The 23,091-nt window shown below is 52.4% G+C and overlaps 1 protein-coding gene across 1 annotated transcript in view; it reads left to right on the top strand.

Annotated features, from left to right (window-relative positions):
* The window catches only part of SHANK3 (SH3 and multiple ankyrin repeat domains 3), a 368,789-nt gene that overhangs the window by 195,929 nt on the left and 149,769 nt on the right, over positions 1-23,091 (top strand). Inside the window, exon 15 of the mRNA XM_015420662.1 lies at positions 20,528-20,641. Within this exon, the coding sequence (XP_015276148.1) occupies positions 20,528-20,641 (114 nt within the window). The remainder of the gene's footprint in view (positions 1-20,527; positions 20,642-23,091) is intronic.

Raw genomic sequence — 23,091 nt, forward strand, 5'->3', positions numbered from 1 at the left:
CCCTATATAAATCAATGGTGAGACCTCATTTGGAATACTGTGTGCAGTTCTGGTCACCACACCTTAAAAAGGATATTATAGCTTTGGAAAAAGTGCAGAAAAGGGCAACTCGAATGATAAAAGGGTTGGAACACTTTCCCTATGAGGAAAGGTTAAAGCGCTTAGGGCTCTTTAGCGTGGAGAAAAGACGACTGAGGGGTGACATGATCGAGGTTTATAAGATTATGCATGGGAAAGAGCAGGTAGAGAAAGAGGTACTTTTCTCCCTTTCTCACAATACAAGAACTCGTGGGCACTCCATGAAACTGCAGAGCGGTCGGGTTAGAACGGATAAAAGGAAGTACTTCTTCACCCAAAGAGTGATTAACACATGGAATTCACTGCCACAGGAAGTGGTGGGTGCTACAAGCATGGACGGCTTCAAAAGGGAGTTAGATAAGCATATGGAGCAGAGGTCCATCAGTGGCTATTAGCCACAAGGTGTAGATAGGGGCTCTGGGGCAAGTGATGCTCTGTCTTCTTGGTGCTTGGGGGGGGTCAACAGTGGGAGGGCTTCTAATGTCCTGGCCCCACTGCTGGACCTCCTGAGGGCACCTGGTATTTCTGGCCACTGTGTGACACAGAGTGTTGGACTGGATGGGCCTTTGGCCTGATCCAACATTGGCGTCTCTTATGTTCTTATGTTCCTTATGTCAGTCCCTTTAGAGAAGTACATAAAACCTGCCACAGCCCAAGCATGGTCTTTCCTGTGGTGTGGCCCCTGTGATGTAGAACAGCCCTCTAGAGAGGCTGAGCAGTGTACCTACCTTCCTGGTTTCTGTGTACCTCCTGGTTTCTGTGAAGCTCTGCAAAGTTGGAAGGGCTATGGCAGGTAGATCTTGTGTTTTAGGGGCTGAATTCTCACCTGAGTTTTGATACTTTTAGATTGCAGTTTTATCCTTGAGACTTCCTTTGATTTTACTTGTTATTGTGCTCTGCTTCATGGGTAGGTCCTGCTTTAAGTTTTTTAAAAATACCTTCAGGATTGTCCACTGCTGCTCTTATGATAGGTGAGAGCCAGTTTGGTGTAGTGGTAAAGTGCGCAGACTCTAATCTGGGAGAACCGGGTTTGATTCCCCACTCCTCTACTCTTGTTGGTCAATAAGGCACTATTGGACTTCAGTCTGGTTTGTCCACTCTTATAATATCTGGAGAACTTGCTGGTTGCCTGAAAGTAAGATCAGCTCCACTGATCAGGTTTGATTCACCGGTAGGCTTGGCATGGAGAGGGCACTAGTGCCAGGGGGCGCTGCATCTAGGGGGCAATGAACACACACACACACCCGCTGCCTCCCGGGCATCTTGAGACACAGCGCTACAGTCAGCCACCCGTGCCTCAAAGGGCTGTTGCAGAGGGGCACTTGTCTTTTCTCCGAGGAAGCCTGTTCCAGTGAGGAACTGCTCTAACAGTCAGGAAGCTCTTCCTAATGTTTAGCCGAAAACTCTTCTGATTTAATTTCAGCCCGTTGGTTCTGGTCCAACCTTCTGGGGCAACAGAAAACCACTCCGCACCAATGCCTCCTGCTGACACTTGCTTCTGAGTCTCTTTACAAGAACATAAGGTTGGGGCCGTGGCTCAGTGGTAGAGAATCAGCTGAAGGTCCCAGGTTCCATCCCAGCCATCTCCAGTTAGAAGGATCGGCTGCAATGCCCCCTCTAAGCTGTGGAGTCTTGTGAGCAAAAATTCTACTTGGTGAGCTGCTGGCATTAACGTTGTGAGCCAGCGATTTGACTGCTGCATCAGTTAGTTGGCTCTGGAGCCATCCTTCCTGAGCCAAGACAAAAATGTGTGAGCCGGAGGCTAAAACACTGTGAGCTAGCTCACACTCACTCAGCTTAGAGGGAACACTGGTAGGCAATGCTCCCTCTGAGCTGTGGAGTCTTGTGAGCAAAAATTCTACTTTGTGAGCGGCTGGCATTAAAGCTGTGAGTGAGCGATTTGGCTGCTGCATAAATTAGTTTGCTCTGGAGCCGTCCTTCCTGAGCTAAGACAGAAATGTGTGAGTTGGAGGCTAAAAAACGGTGAGCTAGCTCACACTAATTCAGCTTAGAGGGAACACTGCTGGTAGGTGGTGGGAAAGGCGTTGTCCCAGATCCTGGGGGGCTGCAGCCGGTCAGAGAAGACGAGATGGACCTGGATAGACCAGTGCCTGACTAGACATAAGGTGGCTTCACGTGTTCATCTATTCAGCTGGCTTTGCTGCAGCCCTTGCAAAATGGCACATGACGCATATTTGCAGAAAAGTAGCCTGCATGTGAAGGAGGAGCCGCCTACAAATGGTTGGTGATCCATTTGCTGCCATAAAAAACCTATCAACTAAGCAACATAGCAGTAAAATGCAAGTTTCCCCCCACTTTGCAACGGTCTAAGTATTTAGGGAATGTTTGCCTTATTGTTGGCAGGAGTGGCGGTGGAGCCTTGGAGTGTGAAAGGGCCCACCTTGGTTTTTTGAATTCTCTGCATTGTTGTCATCAAGAAGAATCTGGGTGCCACCAGTTCCCTTCCAGCTTCCATAGCAGTTTGTTAAAAATGGCAGATGCCTTCCGAGATGGTGGGGCCAAGCCACAGAGCCTAAAATTCGGCAGCCCAAATGTTTGAATTCAGTACACTTTTTCCCTTTAAAAAGGACCCAGTTTCCAGAGTGATGGACCCCCGGGGAGGGGGGGGGCTCTCTACCTCCCCGTACAGGATTTTCCCCTTCCTTTCACAATTTCATTTTCCTGCTCCGGGTTTTCCCAGTGGGGAATTAAAAGGAAGAATCGGAACTGGGTCTGAGGGGGCAGGTCCCGGGCCTGAGTGTGAGCCCACCCAAGCCTGGAATGACCACCAAGGTAGAACTGACAGCCATGAGAATGGCTCGATTTTGGGGTTCCCTTTGTCAGGAAGCTCATGCGCCCTGAAAATCTTGTTAACTGTAAAAATACTCCTGGACTCAAATTGTGCTGTGGTGCTGCAGACAAGCCTGGCTACTCTCTGAGGCATTAAAAAGGGAACAAGAACATTTTTGTTTTGAAAACTGTGCAACTTTTGAGTTAAAGATTCACACTTCTTTTAAACTAACCCTCAAAACCTGACTCCACCTTCCCTCCCTCGCTTATCCCCTGTAAGACCCCCTCATAAGAACACAAGAGAAGCCGATGTTGGATCAGGCCAGTGACCCCTCCAGTCCAACACTCTGTGTCACACAGGGACCAAAAACACCAGGGGCCATCAGGAGGTCCACCGGTGGGGCCAGGACACTAGAAGCCCTCCCACTCTTGCCCCCCCTCCAAGTACCAAGAATACAGAGCATCCCTTGCCCCAGACATAAGAACATAAGAGAAACCAATGTGGGATCAGGCCAGTGCCACTCCAGTCCAACACTCTGTATCACACAGTGGCCAAAAATACCAGGGGCCATCAGGAGGTCCAGCAGTGGGGCCAGGACACTAGAAGCCCTCCCACTCTTGCCCCCCCTCCAAGTACCAAGAATACAGAGCATCCCTTGCCTCAGACATAAGAACATAAGAGAAACCAATGTGGGATCAGGCCAGTGCCACTCCAGTCCAACACTCTGTATCACACAGTGGCCAAAAATACCAGGGGCCATCAGGAGGTCCAGCAGTGGGGCCAGGACACTAGAAGCCCTCCCACTCTTGCCCCCCCTCCAAGTACCAAGAATACAGAGCATCCCTTGCCTCAGACATAAGAACATAAGAGAAACCAATGTGGGATCAGGCCAGTGCCACTCCAGTCCAACACTCTGTATCACACAGTGGCCAAAAATACCAGGGGCCATCAGGAGGTCCAGCAGTGGGGCCAGGACACTAGAAGCCCTCCCACTCTTGCCCCCCCTCCAAGTACCAAGAATACAGAGCATCCCTTGCCTCAGACATAAGAACATAAGAGAAACCAATGTGGGATCAGGCCAGTGCCACTCCAGTCCAACACTCTGTATCACACAGTGGCCAAAAATACCAGGGGCCATCAGGAGGTCCAGCAGTGGGGCCAGGACACTAGAAGCCCTCCCACTCTTGCCCCCCCTCCAAGTACCAAGAATACAGAGCATCCCTTGCCTCAGACATAAGAACATAAGAGAAACCAATGTGGGATCAGGCCAGTGCCACTCCAGTCCAACACTCTGTATCACACAGTGGCCAAAAATACCAGGGGCCATCAGGAGGTCCAGCAGTGGGGCCAGGACACTAGAAGCCCTCCCACTCTTGCCCCCCCTCCAAGTACCAAGAATACAGAGCATCCCTTGCCTCAGACATAAGAACATAAGAGAAACCAATGTGGGATCAGGCCAGTGCCACTCCAGTCCAACACTCTGTATCACACAGTGGCCAAAAATACCAGGGGCCATCAGGAGGTCCAGCAGTGGGGCCAGGACACTAGAAGCCCTCCCACTCTTGCCCCCCCTCCAAGTACCAACTGGCTCTCTTTGGTTGAAGAAGAATCACTCTTTGGGTGAAGAGGGACTTCCTTTTATCCGTTCTAACCCGACTGCTTAGCAGTTTCATCGAGTGCCTCCCTCCCAGTCCCGCAGGGTAGCTCCACTTTGTGGACCCAGAGCCCCCCCACTCGTTGCCCGCTGCGTCTCTGGGGCACCTTCCTTAGCTCTACTCTCATAGCCAATCCTCTCCCCGTGTCTTCTAGAGACTTTTCCCAGACTTCTGATCTGTCTAGCCTTGGTGGGCAAGTGTGGCATAAGTTGAGCATCCTTTCCCCCGTCAATGAAAAAGCCCTCGAGAGCTTTTGGCCACCAGAAGGGGAGAGCCTGACCCCGGTGTTTCCCCAGAGTCCCCGCTGTGTGGTTCCCTGCAGCTTTCCTGCTGGCTGTGCCGTGGCGGGGGGGGGGGAGCCCCCTGGACTGGGTGGCCCATTCTGCACCACTTGGCTGGAAGAGGAGCCATGCACTCAAAGGATGAGGTGAACTAATAATTCTAAGAGGCGGCTGGAAACGTGGAGCACTTCAAGTGCCTGCAAAGACTCCCCCCCCCCCCAAAACGGGCTTCTAGCCAAGCCGGGCCGAACGCCCACTCCGAGCAGGCTGCCATGCTGGGGAGGAGCAGAAGCCGCCGCTCCGTCTCTTCGTTTCCGGGCAAGATGCCTGCTCCAGAGGCAGAGAGCGAGGGAGCGACTCCCGATGGCCACGTTGAGGCTCCGTCTCCTTGTCCCCCAGTTCCCTTCCTTCTCCGCAGTGTCTGGTTTTGTGGGTCATGTCAACACCTCTGCTGCTGCTCCTGCTGCTGCTGCTGCTTGTTGTGTTAATGCTTTTCGTGCTTCCGGTTTGGTGTCGTGGTTAAGGGCACAGACTCGAATCTGGGAGAACCGGGTTTGATTCCCCCACTCCTCCACTTGCACCTGGCTGGATGGCCTTGGGCAAGCCATAGTTCTGATCAGAGCTGTTCTTGAAAAAGAGCAGTTTCTGTCAAGAGCTCTCTCAGCCCCACCTACCTCGCAGGCAGGATGTCTTCTGTTGTGGGGAGGGGAAGGGAATGGAGTTTGTAAGCCGCTCTGAGACACCTTCAGGTTGTGAAGGGCCACGGGGTATAAAGCCAATCTCTCTCTCTAATCTAGGAGAGCCGGGTTTGATTCCCCCACTCCTCCACTTGCACCTGGCTGGATGGTCTTGGGCAAGCCACAGTTCTGATAAGAGCTGTTCTTGAAAAAGAGCAGTTTCTGTCAAGAGCTCTCTCAGCCCCACCTACCTCGCAGGCAGGATGTCTTCTGTTGTGGGGAGGGGAAGGAGTTTGGAAGCCGCTCTGAGACACCTTTGGGTAGTGAAGGGCGGGGTATAAATCCAATCTCTCTCTCTAATGTGGGAGAGCCGGGTTCAATTCCCCACTCCTCCTCCACTTGCACCTGGCTGGATGGCCTTGGGCAAGCCGTAGTTCTGATAAGAGCTGTTCTTGAAAAAGAGCCGTTTCTGTCAGAGCTCTCTCAGCCCCGCCTACCTCGCAGGGTGTCTGTTGTGGGGAGGGGAAGGGGGTGGAGGTTGTAAGCCGCTCTGAGACTCCTTTGGGTAGTGAAGGAGGGGGGTATAGGTCCAATCTCTTTTTCTTCTAATCGGAAGCACTTGGTGGGAAGAGGTGGGAGCAGTCCAGCGAGGCTGTGGTGCAGAGCCAGTGAGTAAGAGAGGAGCCCAGTTGGAACAGAAGGAGGGCCCCCATCCGGTCCACAATCCTAGGTCAACCTGTAAGCAGCCAAGAACAGCCCCCCCCCCCAGCAGGGGAGGAAGGCGACTGGCCTCTCCTGTGCAGGCTTTCCTGAGAGCTGCGTTCTAGAGGCATGCGCTCCCTGAACGTGGATGCTCTAATTAGCTGTTGTGACTAATAGCTCTTGATGGATGGAGCATTGATGGCCATCGCAAAGTCTTGTGTTGGTAAATTACACCTGTTAATTATGCATTTTGTGAAAAGAGACTTTTCTTTTTATTCTCCTAAATCTACTGCCACACAGTTTAACTGCATGATGCTTGCTGCTTCTATTGTATGCGTATCTCATCAGATCTTGGAAGTGAAGCAGGGTCAGCCCCGGTTAGTATTTGGAGGGGAGACTGCCAAGGAAGTCTGGGGGTCACTATGCAGAGGCAGGCAACGGCAAACCCACCTCTGTTTCTGGCTTGCCATGAAAACCCCACAAGGGGGTGCTGTAAGTCAGCTTCAGATGTCTCCGTGCACACAAAAGCTTCTGCCCAGAATAAAATTTCGTTGGTCTTGGACGCAAAGTTTGTTCTGTGGCTTCAGACCAGCACGGCTACTCCTCTTTATCTTTCTTCCAAACTGGAGCCAGTCTGGTGTAGTGGTGAGGAGCGTGGACTCTTAATCTCGGAGAACTGGGATTGATTCCCCACTCCTCCACATGCAGCTGCTGGTGTGACCGTGGGTCCTTCACAAGTTCTGATAAGAGCTGTTCTTGAAAAAGAGCAGTTTCTGTCAAGAGCTCTCTCAGCCCCACCTACCTCACAGGGTGCCTGTTGTGGGGAGGGGAAGGGAGAGGAGTTTGTAAGCCGCTCTGAGACTCCTCTGGGTAGTGAAGGGCGGGGGTATAAATCCAATCTCCATCTCCTCCTCCTCCTCCTCCTCCTCCTCCTCCTCCACCTCCTCCTCCATTTTCTTCTTCTTCTTCTTCTTCTTCTTCTTCTTCTTCTTCTTCTTCTTCTTCTTCTTCTTCTTCTTGTGCAAATTGGCCCAATCCAGTTGAGAAATGTGGTTGTGTAGTCCTGGAGGAATAATTTCAATCTCTTCTTCTTCTTTACATACATGTTCTCTCTCTCTCTCTCTCTCTCTCTCTCTCACACACACACACACACACACACACACGGACAGGGACACAGAGGTGTGTAAGGAGAAATGGGGAATTGACTCTGCTGTCTGCCCGGCTGGCCAGCTGCGGAGGCAGGAGCTGTCCACAGATTCAGCGGCAGGGCCCCTGGAGAGAACCACTAGGAGGCGAGCAGGGCCTGGACAGCCGGACACCGTTTCAGCCGGGCGGGAGCTGTCCAGGGTGGCGGCAGGCAGAGGTTAGATCCCACTGAACAGGCGTACAGGGGATGGATAGCTTTGTCCTTCTTGCGGCCAGTGCAGGAGCCCTGATCCTGCCAAGATGCAAAGTGCTGTGCTCTTCTCCTGGGTAGGATTGGTCTGTGGGGTGGCACAAGCTGCCCGGCATGCGCTCCTCGGCCTGCTCCCTGAGCTGAGGGAGGAGCAGGTTTCGAGGTGACAAGACGTCACAGGCGGCTCATGAAGCCGCTCACTCAGAATGCAGCAGCCCCTGCTTGGGACGCCAGCGTGTCACCCAGAGTGGTGTTGTCATTTTCCCTTAAAACTGCGGGCTCAGCACTGAATCTGATCAGGGCAGCAGCAGCGCTACGTAGAGGGCTTCCTCACCCAACCTCCCTGTGCCGCTTCCCCTGATCCAAATTGCTGTGTTCCAAAGCTGTTGGCAACGTACGTTGGAAAAATGCAGCTGAAAGTATTAACTCTCTGCTGCCGCAGTCCAGTTCAGCGTTCGTCCATCTGTCCCCCCCCCCTGATTTGGTGTAGTGGCTAAGTGCAGTGGACTCTACTTGGAAGAAGAAGAGGAAGAGAAGATTGGATTCATACCCCGCCCTTCACTACCTGACGGAGTCTCAGAGCGGCTCACAATCCCACCCCCTCCCCACAACAGACACCCTGTGAGGTAGGCGAGGCTGAGAGAGCCCTTTCGAGGACTGCTCCTGAGAGAACAGCTCCGAGAGAAGGAACTCTTGGTCTCTGGGGCAAGTGATGCTCTGGTGCTGGGGGGGGCAACCCCCTCACCTCTTTTAATAGTACTGGATTACTTATAGATTTTTTTTTTAAAGCAACTCCTGAACACCAGCCACTGATGGACCACCGCTCTGCTCCAGCCTCCATATGTTTCTGTCAACTTCCATCTGGAAGGTGTTCGTGCCAGCCGCCACCACCACCTCCTGTGGCAGTGAATTCCATGTGTTAATCACTGTTTGGGTGACGAAGTGCTTCCTTTCATCTGTTCTAACTTCTAACCCGATGGCTCAGCAATTTAAGAACATAAGAACATAAGAGATGCCAATGTTGGATCAGACCAAAGGCCCATCCAGCAACACTCTGTATCACACAGTGGCCAAAAATACCAGTGCCATCAGGAGGTCCAGCAGTGGGGCCAGGACAGCAGAAGCCCTCCCACTGTTGACCCCCCCCCAAGCACCAAGATGACAGAGCATCACTTGCCCCAGAGCCCCTATCTACACCTTGTGGCTAATAGCCACTGATGGACCTCTGCTCCATATGCTTATCTAATTCCCTTTTGAAGCCATCCATGCTTGTAGCCGCCATCACTTCCTGTGGCAGTGAATTCCAAGTGTTAATCACTCTTTGGGTGAAGAAGTACTTTCTTTTATCCGTTCTAACCCAACCGCTCAGCAATTTCATGGAGTGCCCACGAGTTCTTGTATTGTGAGAAAGGGAGAAAAGTACCTCTTTCTCTACCTGCTCTTTCCCATGCATAATCTTATAAACCTCAATCATGTCACCCCTCAGTCGTCGTTTCTCCAAGCTAAAGAGCCCTAAGCGCTTTAACCTTTCCTCATAGGGAAAGTGTTCCAACCCTTTTATCATTCGAGTTTCCCTTTTCTGCACTTTTTCCAATGCTATAATATCCTTTTTAAGGTGTGGTGACCAGAACTGCACACAGTATTCCAAATGAGGTCGCACCATCGATTTATACAGGGGCATTATGATATTGGCTGATCTGTTTTCAATACCCTTCCTAATAATCCCCAGCATAGCATTGGCCTTCTTTATTGCAGTCACACACTGTCTCGACATTTTCAGTGAGTTATCTACTACAACTCCAAGATCTCTCTCTTGATCAGTCTCTGCCAGTTCAGACCCCATCAACGTGTATTTATAGTTAGGATTTTTGGCTCCAATGTGCATCACCTTGCACTTGGCCACATTGAACCCCATTTGCCATGTTGACGCCCACTCGCCCAAAATTGACAGATCCCTTTGGAGTGCCTCACAATCCTCACTGGTTTTCACCACCCTGAACAACTTTGTATCATCCGCAAATTTAGCCACTTCACTGCTTACTCCCAACTCCAAATCATTAATGAACAAGTTAAAAAGCAGTGGACCAAGTACTGATCCCTGTGGTACCCCACTGCTTACACCCCTCCACTGGGAGAACTGCCCATTTATACTCACTCTCTGTTTTCTATTAATTAGCCAGTTTTTGATCCATAAAAGGACTTGTCCTTTTATCCCATGATTTTTGAGCTTACTTAGGAGCCTTTGATGAGGAACTTTATCAAAAGCTTTCTGGAAGTCAAGGTAAACAATATCTATTGGATCCCCCTTGTCCACATGTTTGTTCACCCCCTCAAAGAACACTAACAGGTTAGTGAGACAAGATCTTCCCTTACAGAACCCATGTTGAGTCTGCCTCAATAGGTTTTGTTCATCTATGTGCCTACTAATTCTTTCCTTAATAATGGTTTCCACCAATTTACCCGGTATCGACGTCAGACTGACTGGCCTGTAATTTCCCGGATCTCCTCTGGAACCCTTTTTAAAGATGGGAGTGACATTAGCTACCTTCCAGTCCTCAGGAATGGAGGCTGATTTTAAGGAGAGATTACATATTTTTGTCAGGAGATCCACAAGTTCACAATTGAGTTCTTTCAGAACTCTTGGATGTATGCCATCTGGGCCTGGTGATTTATCAGTTTTTAAGTTGTTTATCAGTTTTAGGACCTCCTCTCTCGTCACCTCAATCTGACTCAGGTCTTTCAACACCCCTCCCGAACTCAGCGGCTCTGGAGTGGGCAAGCACCTCTCATCTTCCACAGTGAAGACGGAGGCAAAAAATGCATTTAGCTTCTCAGCCATTTCCCTATCATCCTTCAGTACTCCTTTTACCCCTTGGTCATCCAAGGGCCCCACTGCCTCCCTGGCTGGTTTCCTGTTTCTAATGTATTTGAAGAAAGTTTTATTGTTGGTCTTTACATTTTTTGCTATATGCTCCTCATATTCCCTTTTTGCATGCCTGACCACAGACTTGCATTTTATTTGCCATAGCCTGTGTTCTGTTTTATCAGCCTCACTGTGACTAGCTTTCCACCGCTTAAAGGAATCCTTTTTACCTTTTACAGCTTCCATTACTTTGTTTGTTAACCATGTAGGCTTTTTCTTATACCTGTTTGTGCCTTTCCTAACCTGCGGAATATATTTTATTTGAGCTTCTAGAATTGTAGTTTTAAACAGTTTCCAAGTCTTCTTCTTCTTCTTCTTCTTCTTCTTCTTCTTCTTCTTCTTCTTCTTCTTCTTCTTCTTCTTCTTCTTCTTCTTCTTCTTCTTCTATGTTTTCACCATTGACTTCAATGGCCCATAGGATATAGTGGGGCCGAATTGCCACCGAATTTCAGTGGCAATTCAGCGGCAAGCCGATTCAGATCAGAGAATCTGAATCGGCCTGCAGCAGCCCAAAAGGGACCCAAATGGGCCAATTTTGGGGGTGCATTCGGTTTGGGCGAACCGAATGCACATCCCTACTCATGACCGAGGGTGCCCTCCAAGCCTGTCCAGTGGCCACCCCTGAGCTGCTTCTCCCGTGGGGGCTGGTGGCCACCTGCACACACGCACCCCACCCCACCGTGTCCTGTGTGGCTTTTCAGTGCGGCTGCAGATAGGCCGGTCTCTTTGGCACCTTCAGCAGAGAGGAGGAGCTGCTCCGGAGAGGCCGGCATGTTTCTGTCGTCATTCTGGCTGGGTTATATGATGCACTTTAAAAAAACTCACCAGGTGACTTGAGCCGAAAAGAGGAGACGTTCGCTGCTGGGATCTGGCGGTCTGCTCCTGTTCTGCTTCCGTTTCCTTCCTGCAGCATGAGGAGAGTCTGAGAGGGGAGGAGGTTGGTGGACTTTGGGAGGGAGGAGGCAAGAGAAGTACAGTGTCCAGATCGGGCAAAGTGAGGGTATCGCTTTACTCTGCCCTGGTTAGACCTCACCTAGGGTATTGTGTTCCATTTGGGGCACCACAGTTTAAGAAGGCTATAGACAAGCTGGGATGCGTCCAGGGGAGGGCAACGAAGAGGGTGAGGGGTCCAGAGACCAAGCTGAAGGAGCTGGGCATGTTTAGCCTGGAGAGGAGATGACCGAGAGGGGAAATGATAACCATCTTCAAGTACTTGAAGGGCTGTCATTATAGAGGATGGTGTGGAGTTCTTTTCTGTTGCCCCAGAACCAACGGGTTGAAATTAAATCATAAGAGTTCCTGGCTAAACATTAGGAAGAACATCCTGACAGTCAGAGTGGTTCCTCAGTGGAATGGGCTTCCTCGGGTGGCGGCGGGCTCTTCTTCTTGGGAGGTTTCCAAACAGAGGCTGGATGGCCCCATCTGACAGCAATGCGGATTCTGTGAACTTGGGCAGATCACGAGAAGGGAGGGCAGGACAGGTTGCCTCAGGGCTTAGTTCTTGTGGCCCTTTCTTACACGCCCAGGGAAATTAGGATTGCCACTTTGGGGTCAGGAAGCAATTTTTCTCCAGGCCAGTTTGGCTGGAGATCCTGGAGGGTGTTTTTTGCCCTCTTCTGGGCATGGAGCAGGGGTCATTGGGGTGAGATGTTTGTGAATTTCCTGCATTGTACAGGGGTTTGGACTAGATGACCCTGGAGGTCCCTTCCAACTCTATGATGATGTGATTCTATGCCCACAAGGCCCTTCCCAGCTCTGGGTGCCTTGGGGAATACGCCTCTCTGGTGGCCTGGTGTGTGTGTGTGTGTGTGTGAGTTGGGGGGGAGTGTCTCAGACCTGGAAAGCCCCCGTTGAGAGCTCTCCTGGATATGGCAAAAATAATGGCTAATGGAAAGAGCCAGAGTCCAGGAGCACCTTAAAGCTTTGGTGGCCATGGCTCACTTCAGAGAAACAACTGTCTGAAGAAGTGAGCAGTGACACACCAAAGCTCCTCCCCTGCCACGGATTTTTTGGGGTTTTTTTTTTTAAGGGTTCCTGGACTCTTGCTCTTTCCTGCTGCTCCGGACAGACTAACACGGCAGCTGCCCATCTGGATCCAGTGGCTAATGAGACCTGCTTGCTACTTACGGGCTGGGCGTTGCCCTGGTTGTCTCGCAGGTGGGAGGCGGTGCAGGTGGAAGGAGTCCTCTCCTGCCCGACTTGTGCCCCACTGGTGGGTGCTTGAACGTGTTGTTTGCTCTCCTGGCTCGGCTCCGCCAGTCTCCAGCAGAGGACCGCCCTGCCCCCCCCCACGGCCCTCGGTTACCATCCTATCCCCAGCATGCTGGGAGCTGCCTATTTGACCCCGCGTAGAGAATCAGCTTGTTAGTTCCAGGAGACTAATGAGTTGTTAAAGCTGAAAAGTGCTCATTACCGTTGGGGGGGAGGGAATAAATTAATCTCCCTCTAGCCGGGCTTGCTTTGATTGGCACCTCTTGTAGACATTGGTGTTTAATTAAAATGCATCACCCGTGTGAAATGAGCAGCTGGAGACTGGGGTGGCGGCAGCTCTCAGAGTCGGCCCACCCTCTCCCGTTGCCGCTGGATGGGGAACTTGTTGGGGACATTCAGGTCCGCCTGGAGAGACAGCGAGAGCAGCGCAGGGTTATGGTTCTTCTGAGCATCTGCTGTGAGCTGGAAAGTCTGGGGGAGGCGGTGAGCAGGCCAAAACAAGCCGTCCTTCACACCACCCGGAATGGACCTGTGGGACTCACTGCTGTGAGATGCCTCCAGGGGTCATTTCGTAGAAAAAGAGGTGCAGGGGCTCATTAGCATGACTCATTTGCATATACCACACCCCCTGGCATCACCGGAAGTGTGTCAGAAGGCAACACCCACCACTCAGGCTCCACTGGACTGTTTTGGATTGCTAGCTTGGGGGGGGGGGACGTGCAGATCTGTCCCTCATAGAGGAGGGAGAGCTTGTGCCTGAATAAAACTTGGACTGGCCCCAAGAGCCTAACGTGGCTTCCCTTCTGGAATGATGATGCGCAAACTAGATGGGCTGTTATTCTGATCTTGTGCCCTTGCTTCAACTCTTGCCCAGGGATTCAGGGGTCCTGACCAATGCTCCCTCTAAGCTGTGGAGTCTTGTGAGCAAAAATTCTACTTGGTGAGCTACTGGCGCTAAAGTTGTAAGCGAGCGATTTGGCTGCTGCATAAATCAGTTTGCTCTGGAGCCATCTTTCCTGAGCCGAGACAAAAATGTGTGAGCCGGAGGCTAAAGAACTGTGAGCTAGCTCACACTCACTCAGCTTAGAGGGAACACTGGTCCCAAGCAATGTTCCCTCTAAGCTGTGGAGTCTTGTGAGCAAAAATTCTACTTTGTGTGCGACTGGCATTAAAGTTGTGAGCGAGCGATTTGGCTCCTGCATAAATTAGTTGGCTCTGGGGCCCTCCTTCCTGAGCGGAGACAAAAACGTATGAGCCGGAGGCTAAAGAACTGTGAGCTAGCTCACACTAACTCAGCTTAGAGGGAACACTGCTCCCAAGCCAGTCATTCTCTCTGCGCCCCCCCCCCCAGCTGTCATAGCTGCCAGCCTTGCCCAGATAATGCGTGTGGTGCTTGTTGATCTGGGGGAAGCAGCACGTGAATGAACTCAGTCTGGAGTGAGGAGCCCGTGTTGTGTCGTGGCCTGCGTTCCAATCCCCACGTTGCCATGAATGCCACTGGCTGGTTTCAGATTGCTCACTTTCTTCTAGCCTGGCCTTCTGCAAAAGGGGTGCCTTGAAGTGCAGCTGGGGACAATAATCACTTCTATTCTTACCTTCCTGATATGTCTGGGGAGCCATGTGGCTACAAAATAGGCCGGGAGGCAACTGAGTTGCCGCCAAGGCTCCCTCTAAGCTGTGGAGTCTTGTGAGCAAAAATTCCACTTTGTGAGCTCCTGGCTTTAAAGCTGTGAGTGAGTGATTTGGCTGCTGCATGAATTAGTTTGCTCTGGAGCCCCATCCTTCCTGAGCGGAGACAAAAATGTGTGAGCCGGAGGCTAAAAAACTGTGAGCTGGCTCACACTAACTCAGCTTAGAGGGAACACTGCTCCCAGCCAACGCTCCCTCTAAGCTGTGGAGTCTTGAGCAAAAATTCTACTTGGTGAGTTCCTGGCATTAAAGTTGTTAGCGAGCAATTAGGCTACTGCATAAATTAGTTTGCTCTGGAGCCATCACTTCCTGAGCTGAGACAAAAATGTGTGAGCTGGAGGCTAAAAGACTGCGAGCTAGCTCACACTAAATCAGCTTAGAGGGAACACTGCCCGTGAGCAATGCTCCCTGTAAGCTGTGGAGTCTTGTGAGCAAAAACCCTACTTTGTGAGCTTCTGGCATTCAAGTTGTGAGCCAGCGATTTGGCTGCCGCATAAATCAGTTTGCTCTGGAGCCCTCCTTTCTGAGCGAAGACAAAAATGTGTGAGCCAGGGGCTAAAGAACTGTAAGCTATCTCACACTGATCCAGCTTAGAGGGAACACTGCTGTGGAGTCCCTTTTGAGCCCGGAGAGATTGACTGAATTTGATGGGCTGGGAAAGAGAAGGCAGGAAGAGGCAGGGGGGCTTCTCAATTGGGGGGGAGGTCTGGGAGATGACACGAGAGGGGAGGTGGTGTGTGCCAGAGGGGGGGCAGCCCTGGGGCTCCTTTTGGCTCCTGCCCCCCCCCCAGTACCTGGGATATCCTTTTCCCTCTGCACAGGAAGTGCTGAGAGAGCCCTGGGGCTCTCACCCGCCCTGGCAGGATTTGTGGCAAGGTGTGTGAGCTTTCGTGAGTCTCTGCTATTTCATCAGATATCTTGGGCCCATTCCCTGCTGCAGTCTGTCTCTCAGGTTCTCACCGTTTTCTGCATCGGAACCATTTCCAGCTGTCAGTGCTCTGCCTTCCTTCACAAGGAAGGCTTTGTGAACTTTAGATGCTCATTCTGCTGACTGGACAAAGTGGATGCCTGGTGGCCATTGCATGGACTGGGGTCCTTAAGGCCTGAGATGAATAATTGCCCTTAAAATGGGAGGGACTCTGCCATGCTCGGGGTGAGGGGGAGACCCCTTGGCTGCCTTCCTGCCCAGCAGGTGACCTGCTGAAAGAACTTTTTTAAAATTTATCTACAAAAGTTATGTCACCTTTCTGCCCTTACAAGGTGGTGGCTCTCAATTTAAAACATGCAAATGCGATTTTTTTTTGGGGGGGGGGGACTGTATCAACAGAACTATAATGTCCAGATCACGCAAAGTGATGGTATTGTCAGGTAGCCCTGTCATAGAACTGGAATGTGGAGGGGTGCACCGCCTCTTCTTCTTCCCAGCTCATCCCTGTCTAGCTTCTGGCTGACCTTGTTGTCTTTCTCCAGCTGCAAATTAACTTGCCTGGGAAAAGTAACGGCTTAGCCGCTTGCCTGCTCTGTGCTACCCACGCGTGCGAAATGTACTCATTGGCTTGGGCTCATGGGGGGGGGAGTTTGATTACACTATAAGTCAGTGGCCATCATATTACAGGTCATTCCTGACAGAAGCTGTATACTTGTTCTTTAGTGATGAACTAGTATCAATAAAGCACTTATCTTCTTAAGAGGCCTTGTGTATATTGTGACGTGACAAAGGAGCCTGACAGGTTTCACTTTACTCTGCTCTGGTTAGACCTCACCTAGAGTACTGTGTTCGGTTTGGGGCACCACAGTTGAAGAAGGATATAGAGAAGCTGGAACATGTCCAGAGGAGGGCAACAAAGACGGTGAGGGGTTTGGAGTCCTATGAGGAAAGGTTGAAGGAGCTCTGGGTACGTTTAGCCTGGAGAGGAGACAACTGAGAGGTGATCATGCACTGCGCAGGGGGTTGGACTAGATGGCCTTCATGGCCCCTTCCAACTCTGGGATGCTGGGATTCTGTGGCATCCGACTAACCAGCTGTGTAGGCTGGCTCCAAAATAATCCTTGGTGTCTTCCGGGTGGGCGGGCAGGGCTTTCTTTGTGCTTGCTGGGGGTCCCTGGTGGAGAGGCTCCTCCTGGGGTGGGGGGCTCTGTGGCCCCTCTGCCCCTCCCCCTCGCCGGCTGTGGCCTGTGCTGAGATCAGGCCGATCGGAGGCGCAGCAGGCTGCCCGCTTATTAGATTAATTGGGCCTTCGCAAACGTGCTCTTTTGATTGCATTTTAAATGGCTAACAAGCCGTGCTGCTGTGCGGAACAACTTGTAGGTTGGGGGCTGGGTGGAGGGGGAGGGGGAGCTCTTCGGAGACCAGCTGCCACTGCCAGTGTGGCCGAGCCCTTGGCCGTTCTGCCTGGTGTGCTGGAGCGCTCTGGCCCGGGCTCTTGCTGGAGCCGTTCCCAGTCCCTGGATGGTTTCGGGGAAGGGACATCGACTCCGCTCGCCGCTCCCTTGCCAGGCCCGGCCCTGATGCAGAAGGGAAGCCCCTCCCGCAAGGCCCTCGTGGCTCTTTGGCACTGCCACCCGTGGTCTCCTCCTGCAACTGCCAGCTTGTAGCTGCCCTTTCAAGGCCTCTAGCCAGGGATGGGCCACCTTGGTGCATTGCCAGTCTTTCCAAGGAAGGACCCTGTCCCTTGAGCCTGTGGCGGCTTCTAAAGCTGCGTCCCAGTCCTCGAGAGAATGTCTGTGCTGTAGCCAGGATGCTTAGAACCATAGAATCAGAGAGTTGGAAGGGACTTCCAGGGTCATCCAGTCCAGCCCCCTGCACAGTGCAGGAAATCCCAGTGACCGCTGTCCTATGCCCAGAAGATGACAAAAAGAACCACCAAGATTGCCTCCTGATCCCAAAGTGGTGATCAGCATTTCCCTGTGCGGGTAAGAAAGGGCCACAAGGACTAAGCACTGAGGCAACCCTTCCTGCCCTCCCTCTCATGATCTGCCTAAGTTCACAGAATCCGCATTCATGGAATCATAGAAAGTTAGAGTTGGAAGGGACCTTGCAGGTCATCCAGTCCAACCCCCTGCACTCTGCAGGAGCACAGCCGAAAGAGAACCCTACAACATACCCGAAAGACGGTCGTCCAGCCTCCGCTTGAAAACGTCCAGCGAAGGAGCACCCACCACCTCCCGAGGCAGTCTGTTCCACTGCTCAACCACTCTGACAGTTAGGAAGTTGTTGTTGTTATTGTTACTATTCTTGGTGCTTCGGGGGGGGGGACAGTGGGAGGGCTGCTGGACCTCCTGAGGGCACCTGGTGTTTTTGGCCACTGTGTGACACAGAGTGTTGGACTGGAGGGGCCATTGGCCTGGTCCAACGTTGGCTTCTCTTATGTTCTTATGTCTGGGGAAGGGATGCTCTGCATTCTTGGTGCTTGGGGGGGCGACAGTGGGAGGGCTTCTAGTGTCCTGGCCCCACTGCCAGGCCTTCTGAGGGCACCTGGTGCTTTTGGACTGGAGGGGCCATTGGCCTGGTCCAACACTGGCTGCTCTTATGTGCAGACGCTAATCTGGGAGAACCAGGTTTGATTCCCCACTCCTCCACATGCAGCTGCTGGTGTGACCTTGGGTCAGTCACAAGTTCTCTCGGAGCTGTTCTCTCATGAGCAGTCCTCGATAGAGCTCTCTCGGCCCCACCTCCCTCCCAGGGTGTCTGTTGTGGGGAGGGGAAGGGAGTTTGTAAGCCGCCCTGAGACTCCTTCGGGTAGGGAACGTATAGAAATCCAATCTGTGCTCTTCTTCCTTCGCACGGCCCCAGTTTGGCCAGCTACTTTATTCTAGTCGAAAGAGCGGTGCCTCCACAGGAGTGTCTTAGGAAGGGGCTTGAGCGGGGTGGGGGGGCTGGGTGCCCCAAAAGTGGAGACGGGTTTCCCCAGCCCCTTCTGTGAGTAGAAGCCTCAGTGAATCTCTGAAGCTGCCTTCTTCTGGGTCACGCAGTTGGTCTGCCCAGCTGGCGGTGACTCTTGGGCCTTTCGCAGTTCTGCTGGTGGAGGCACAAAGGGTTGAAGAGGGGGCACCTTCTGTCTGCGCCTCGGCTCCTCCCTTAGCAAAGAGGTGGCGGAGCAGACAAGACGCCAAATCGGTAGCGGGAGGATGACCGGCCATGCTCTGGCGCCTGCTTTGCAATGGCAAGTCCCGTTGTTTTGGAAGTGGTGAGCGGGAGAGCCACGTAGAATCATAGGACCGTAGAATTGCAAGGGATCTCCTGGGTCATCTAGTCCAACCCCCCTGCACAAGGCAGGAGATCCACAAATACCACCCCCCTCCACACCCACAGTGACCCCTGCTCCATGCCCAGAAGAGGGCAAAAAACACCCTCCAGGATCTCCAGCCAAACTGGCCTGGAGAAAAATTGCTTTCTGACCCCAAAGTGGCCATTGGCATTTCCCTGGACGTGTAAGAAAGGGCCGCGAGAACCGATGCAACCCTTCCTGCCCTCCCTTCTCGTGATCTGCCCAAGTTCACACAATCAGCATTGCTGTCAGATGGGGCCATCCAGCCTCTGCTTGAAAACCTCCAGAGAAGGAGAGCCCACCACCTCCCGAGGAAGCCTGTTCCACTGAGGAACCGCTCCGACTGTCAGGAAGTTCTTCCTCATGTTTAGCCGGAAACTGTTTTGATTTAATCAGTTCTGGTCCGACCTTCTGGGGCAACAGAGAACATCTCTGCACCATCCTCTAGATGACAGCCCTTCTAGGACTTGAAGATGGTGATCATATCACCTCTCAGTCGTCTCCACTCCAGGCTAAACATGCCCAGATCCTTTAACCTTTCCTCCTAGGACTTGGTCTCCAGACCCCTCACCATCTTTGTTGCCCTCCTCTGGACATGTTCCAGCTTGTCTATATCCTTCTTAAATTGTGGTGCCTCAAACTGAACACAATACTCTAGGTGAGGTCTAACCAGAGTGATCTGGACACTATACTTCTGGACACTATACTTCTGCCGATACAGACCAAAATCGCATTTGCCTTTTTAGCTACTGCATCACACTGCTGACTCATGTTCAGTGTATGGCCTACTAAGACCCCTAGGTACTTTTCGCACATACTACTGCCAAGACAAGTCTATAATTATACATTTGATTTTTTTCCTACCTAAATGCAGAACTTTACATTTATCCCCATTGAAATTCATTTTAGTTGTCTTAGCCCAGTTTTCCAGCCTGTCAAGGTCATCCTGTATCCTAACTCTGTCTTCTACCATATTTGCTACCCCTCCCAATTTAGTATCATCTGCAAATTTAATAAGCATTCCCTCTATTCCTTCATCTAAATCATTGATAAAGAGGGAGAAGTGGGAGGTTGGCAGTTTGGGAGGTTCTCTCTTGCACAGAAGACCAAGGCTATCAAGAGGCACCCAGGAGGACAGGTCTGACGGCAGAAGATGCGCGGCACTGGCTCTGGGGGCAGCATTTGAGTGTGGTGACTTTGGAGCAGTGAAGGGCACAACCTTGTTGGTGTGGCATCAGAGTTGCTCACTGGCATTGCAGTGCCCTTCCATAACTTACATTATCAAGCGTATCCGGAAGAGGGCAACCAGGATGGTGAGGGGGTTGGAATCCAAGTCTTACGAGGAAAGGCTGAAAGAGTTGGGTATATTTAGCCTGGGAAAGAGAAGGCTTAGAGGGGACATGATTTCAGTCTTCAAATACTCAAAGGGCTGTCATGTAGAAGACGGAGCAGATCTCTTCTCTCTTGCTCCGGATTGCAAGACTAGATCTAATGGGTGGAAATCACAAGGGAGTCGTTACTGGCTAAATATCAGGAGAAACTTCCCAAATGTAAGAGTGGTTGAGCAGTGGAACAGTCTGCCTCGGGAGGTGGTGGATGCTCCTTCGCTGGATGTTTTCCAAGCGGAGGCTGGACGACCATCTCTCGGGTATGTTGTAGGTATGTAGAGCTATCTTTCGGCTGTGCTCCTGCAAAGTGCAGGGGGTTGGACTAGATGACCTGCAAGGTCCCAGTTCCAACTCTAACATTCTATTATTCTAATTGTAGTTCTATTGCTGAGTGCCAGTGCTTTCCTTCATGGGAACTCACCTCTCTCTCTCTCTCTCTCTCTCCCCACCCCCCCTTTAATTCCACAGTGCTCAGTATCGGAGAAGGAGGCTTTTGGGAAGGGTCCGTGAAAGGGCGGACTGGCTGGTTCCCTGCGGAATGTGTCGAGGAAGTGCAGATGCGGCAGTATGACCCCCGGCAAGGTGAGTGCCTCCGCACAGGACACCAAGCAGGGCGTGGGAGGGTCACCCGCGCGCACACACACACACACGTCCACCAGGTGCAGAATAGAGCATCATGGGAAGGCGACGTACCTATCAGTTAGGACTGCCGTGGTGGGCTCAGGGTGCCTGCCCTGGTTTGCAGGCGGAACGTTCCTTGAGCGTAAGATTTGCCCCCCTGGCACAGGGGGAGAGTCCAACTGGGTCAGCATTTGATCTTCCCGTGATAGGGAGGTTGCAGTTTTGGAGAGGGGCAGTGTCGTAGCAGTGGCATATGGTACCTGAAGGCAGGCTGCTTCTGCCCGAGGAGGTGGGACGTCTGGTTTTCTGGGCCAGCAGCTGCTCCGACTTCTGATAGGATTCTTTCTGGAAAGAACCCGTGTCTGAGAGCGGCCTTGGATTGTCGTCTTCCGTCACAAAAGCCGGCTAACCCAGAGGGGCCCGGAAGCTCTCAGGGAAATCGTCGCTCTTCTCCGAAGCAGGCAGCCTGCAGGACCTTCCCAGTCTGTTTCTGTCCTTGAGTCTTTCCTGTGCACCTTGGAAAGAGGCGGGCTCTTGCTCGTCCCTCTGTGGCTTGGTTGCTTCTTCTGGAAACGAGGCGGTGTGTTGTGGGTGCAGTCCTCCCGGCGGCCCCCGTTGCCCTCTTGGCCTTGCTGAAATCAAATCGGAAGGCTTTGAAACGTGTGCACTTGCTTAAGTTGACTAGGTACGGATGCGCCTGGGAGGGGTTTCCTGACCTGGCCTGCTGTGTGGCTTGTGGTACCGTCTGACCTGTTAAACAGAACCACTTTTTTAAAAGTCTGAGGAAGAAGAGTTGTGAGGTACAAAAGCTTCAAGGCAGACTTGCGGCTTTTCTGGACAGCCGGGCTCCGGAGACAGCAAACAGCCATTGGAAGCCGTGCGCAGCTGTTATGGCCTGAGATGCCACCGGGGGCCAGAAGCTGGTTTTTGACAAAAAGGTGGGACTCTCGGGTACTGAACTGTGTGAGAGCAGAGACACCGGCCGCATAAGAAGTATATGTGCTCCAGGTGGGTCTTTGGTGGGAGTTGTTCCTCTTTCTGGAGGCCTGGCCTCCTCAATTGCATTACCGGCATACAGAAGATGCCTTTTGAGGCTGTTTGGATGTCAGCTGCCCGTCCGGGCTCATGCTGAGGCTGCTGCTGGTGAGGCATGGCTCGTTCCTTCCCTAATCATTCAGGCAGGGTGCCCCCCACCCACCTGTTGTGCGGAGGAAGAATACAAGTGGTGCATATGCTGGAATCAATGCTCCCTCTCAGCTGCGGAGTCTTGTGAGCAAGAGTTCTACTTTGTGAGCGCCTGGCTTTAAAGTTGTGAGCGAGCAGTTTGGCTCCTGCATCAATTAGTTTGCTCTGGAGCCATCCCTTCCTGAGCTGAGACAAAAGTGTGTGAGCCGGAGGCTAAAAAACTGTGAGCTGGCTCACACTAACTCAGCTTAGAGGGAACACTGGCTGGAATCCTCTTTTCCCCCAGCTTCTGAGTCGCTGTTGGTGCACTAAACTTCCTAACGGGACCTTGACATGAAAAGGTACTGACAAAACAAGGAAGAATCAGGGCAAGGCTCCTACCAGGAGGGAGGTAGCAGAAATTGTTTTTTCCCAGGCTCCATAGCTTGTCCTGTGGGAGGGTGAGGCTCAGGAATCCAGGCAGGAGCTGGAGCCCACCGTCTGCCCCGCGGAGGTTTTCCAGCAACAGTGGTGGCTGAAGGGGGGAGGCCATAAATCCCCCTGCAGGGAGGTGGAGACACAGGCCCCACCCCTTCGGGAGCAGGGAGCAGGGCTTTGAGGCGCTGCCCCCGGCTACGAGGGCGACTACTGCCATGGGGCTGAGGTGGTCCAGGGCTTGGAGAGGCTGGAGGGGTCAGCTGGGGAGAGAACCTCCGGTGCAACAGTGGACTCCGCAGTGGGGGGTTCAGGGTCCAAGTCTGGATCCAGAGGGTGGCCAGGCTGCCTTAGACTCGTGGGGCTCCTGGAGGCCTCCTCTGAGTCTTCTGTCTCGTCACCTAGGAGTCGTCTGCTGGTCCGTGACGTAGCTTGAAATTGGGTCCAGGCTTTGGATTGGCACCGGTGCAGAGGCAGACAGCGGGGAGTGTCCCCAGAGCCTGAGCACTTTACCTGGAATCTCCCAGGGAACCGGCTGCCTGGTCAGTCCCCCAGCAGGCAGGGTAGACTCGCCAGAGCCAGTTTGGCGTAGTGGTTGGGAGCGCGGACTCTAATCTGGGAGAAGCGGGTTTGATTCCCCCACTCCTCCACGTGCAGTCAGTTGGGTGACCTTGGGTCAGTCACAAGTTCTCTCAGAGCTGTTCTCTCAGGAGCAGTTTCTCTCAGCCCCACCTACCTCACTGGGTGTCTGTGGTGGGGAGGGGAAGGGGAAGGAAGCCGCTCTGAGACTCCTTCGGGTAGCGAAGGGCGGG

The sequence above is a fragment of the Gekko japonicus genome, unplaced genomic scaffold (genome assembly GCF_001447785.1).
Source record: "Gekko japonicus isolate JY-2015 unplaced genomic scaffold, Gekko_japonicus_V1.1 scaffold1201, whole genome shotgun sequence".
Lineage (NCBI taxonomy): Eukaryota > Metazoa > Chordata > Lepidosauria > Squamata > Gekkonidae > Gekko > Gekko japonicus.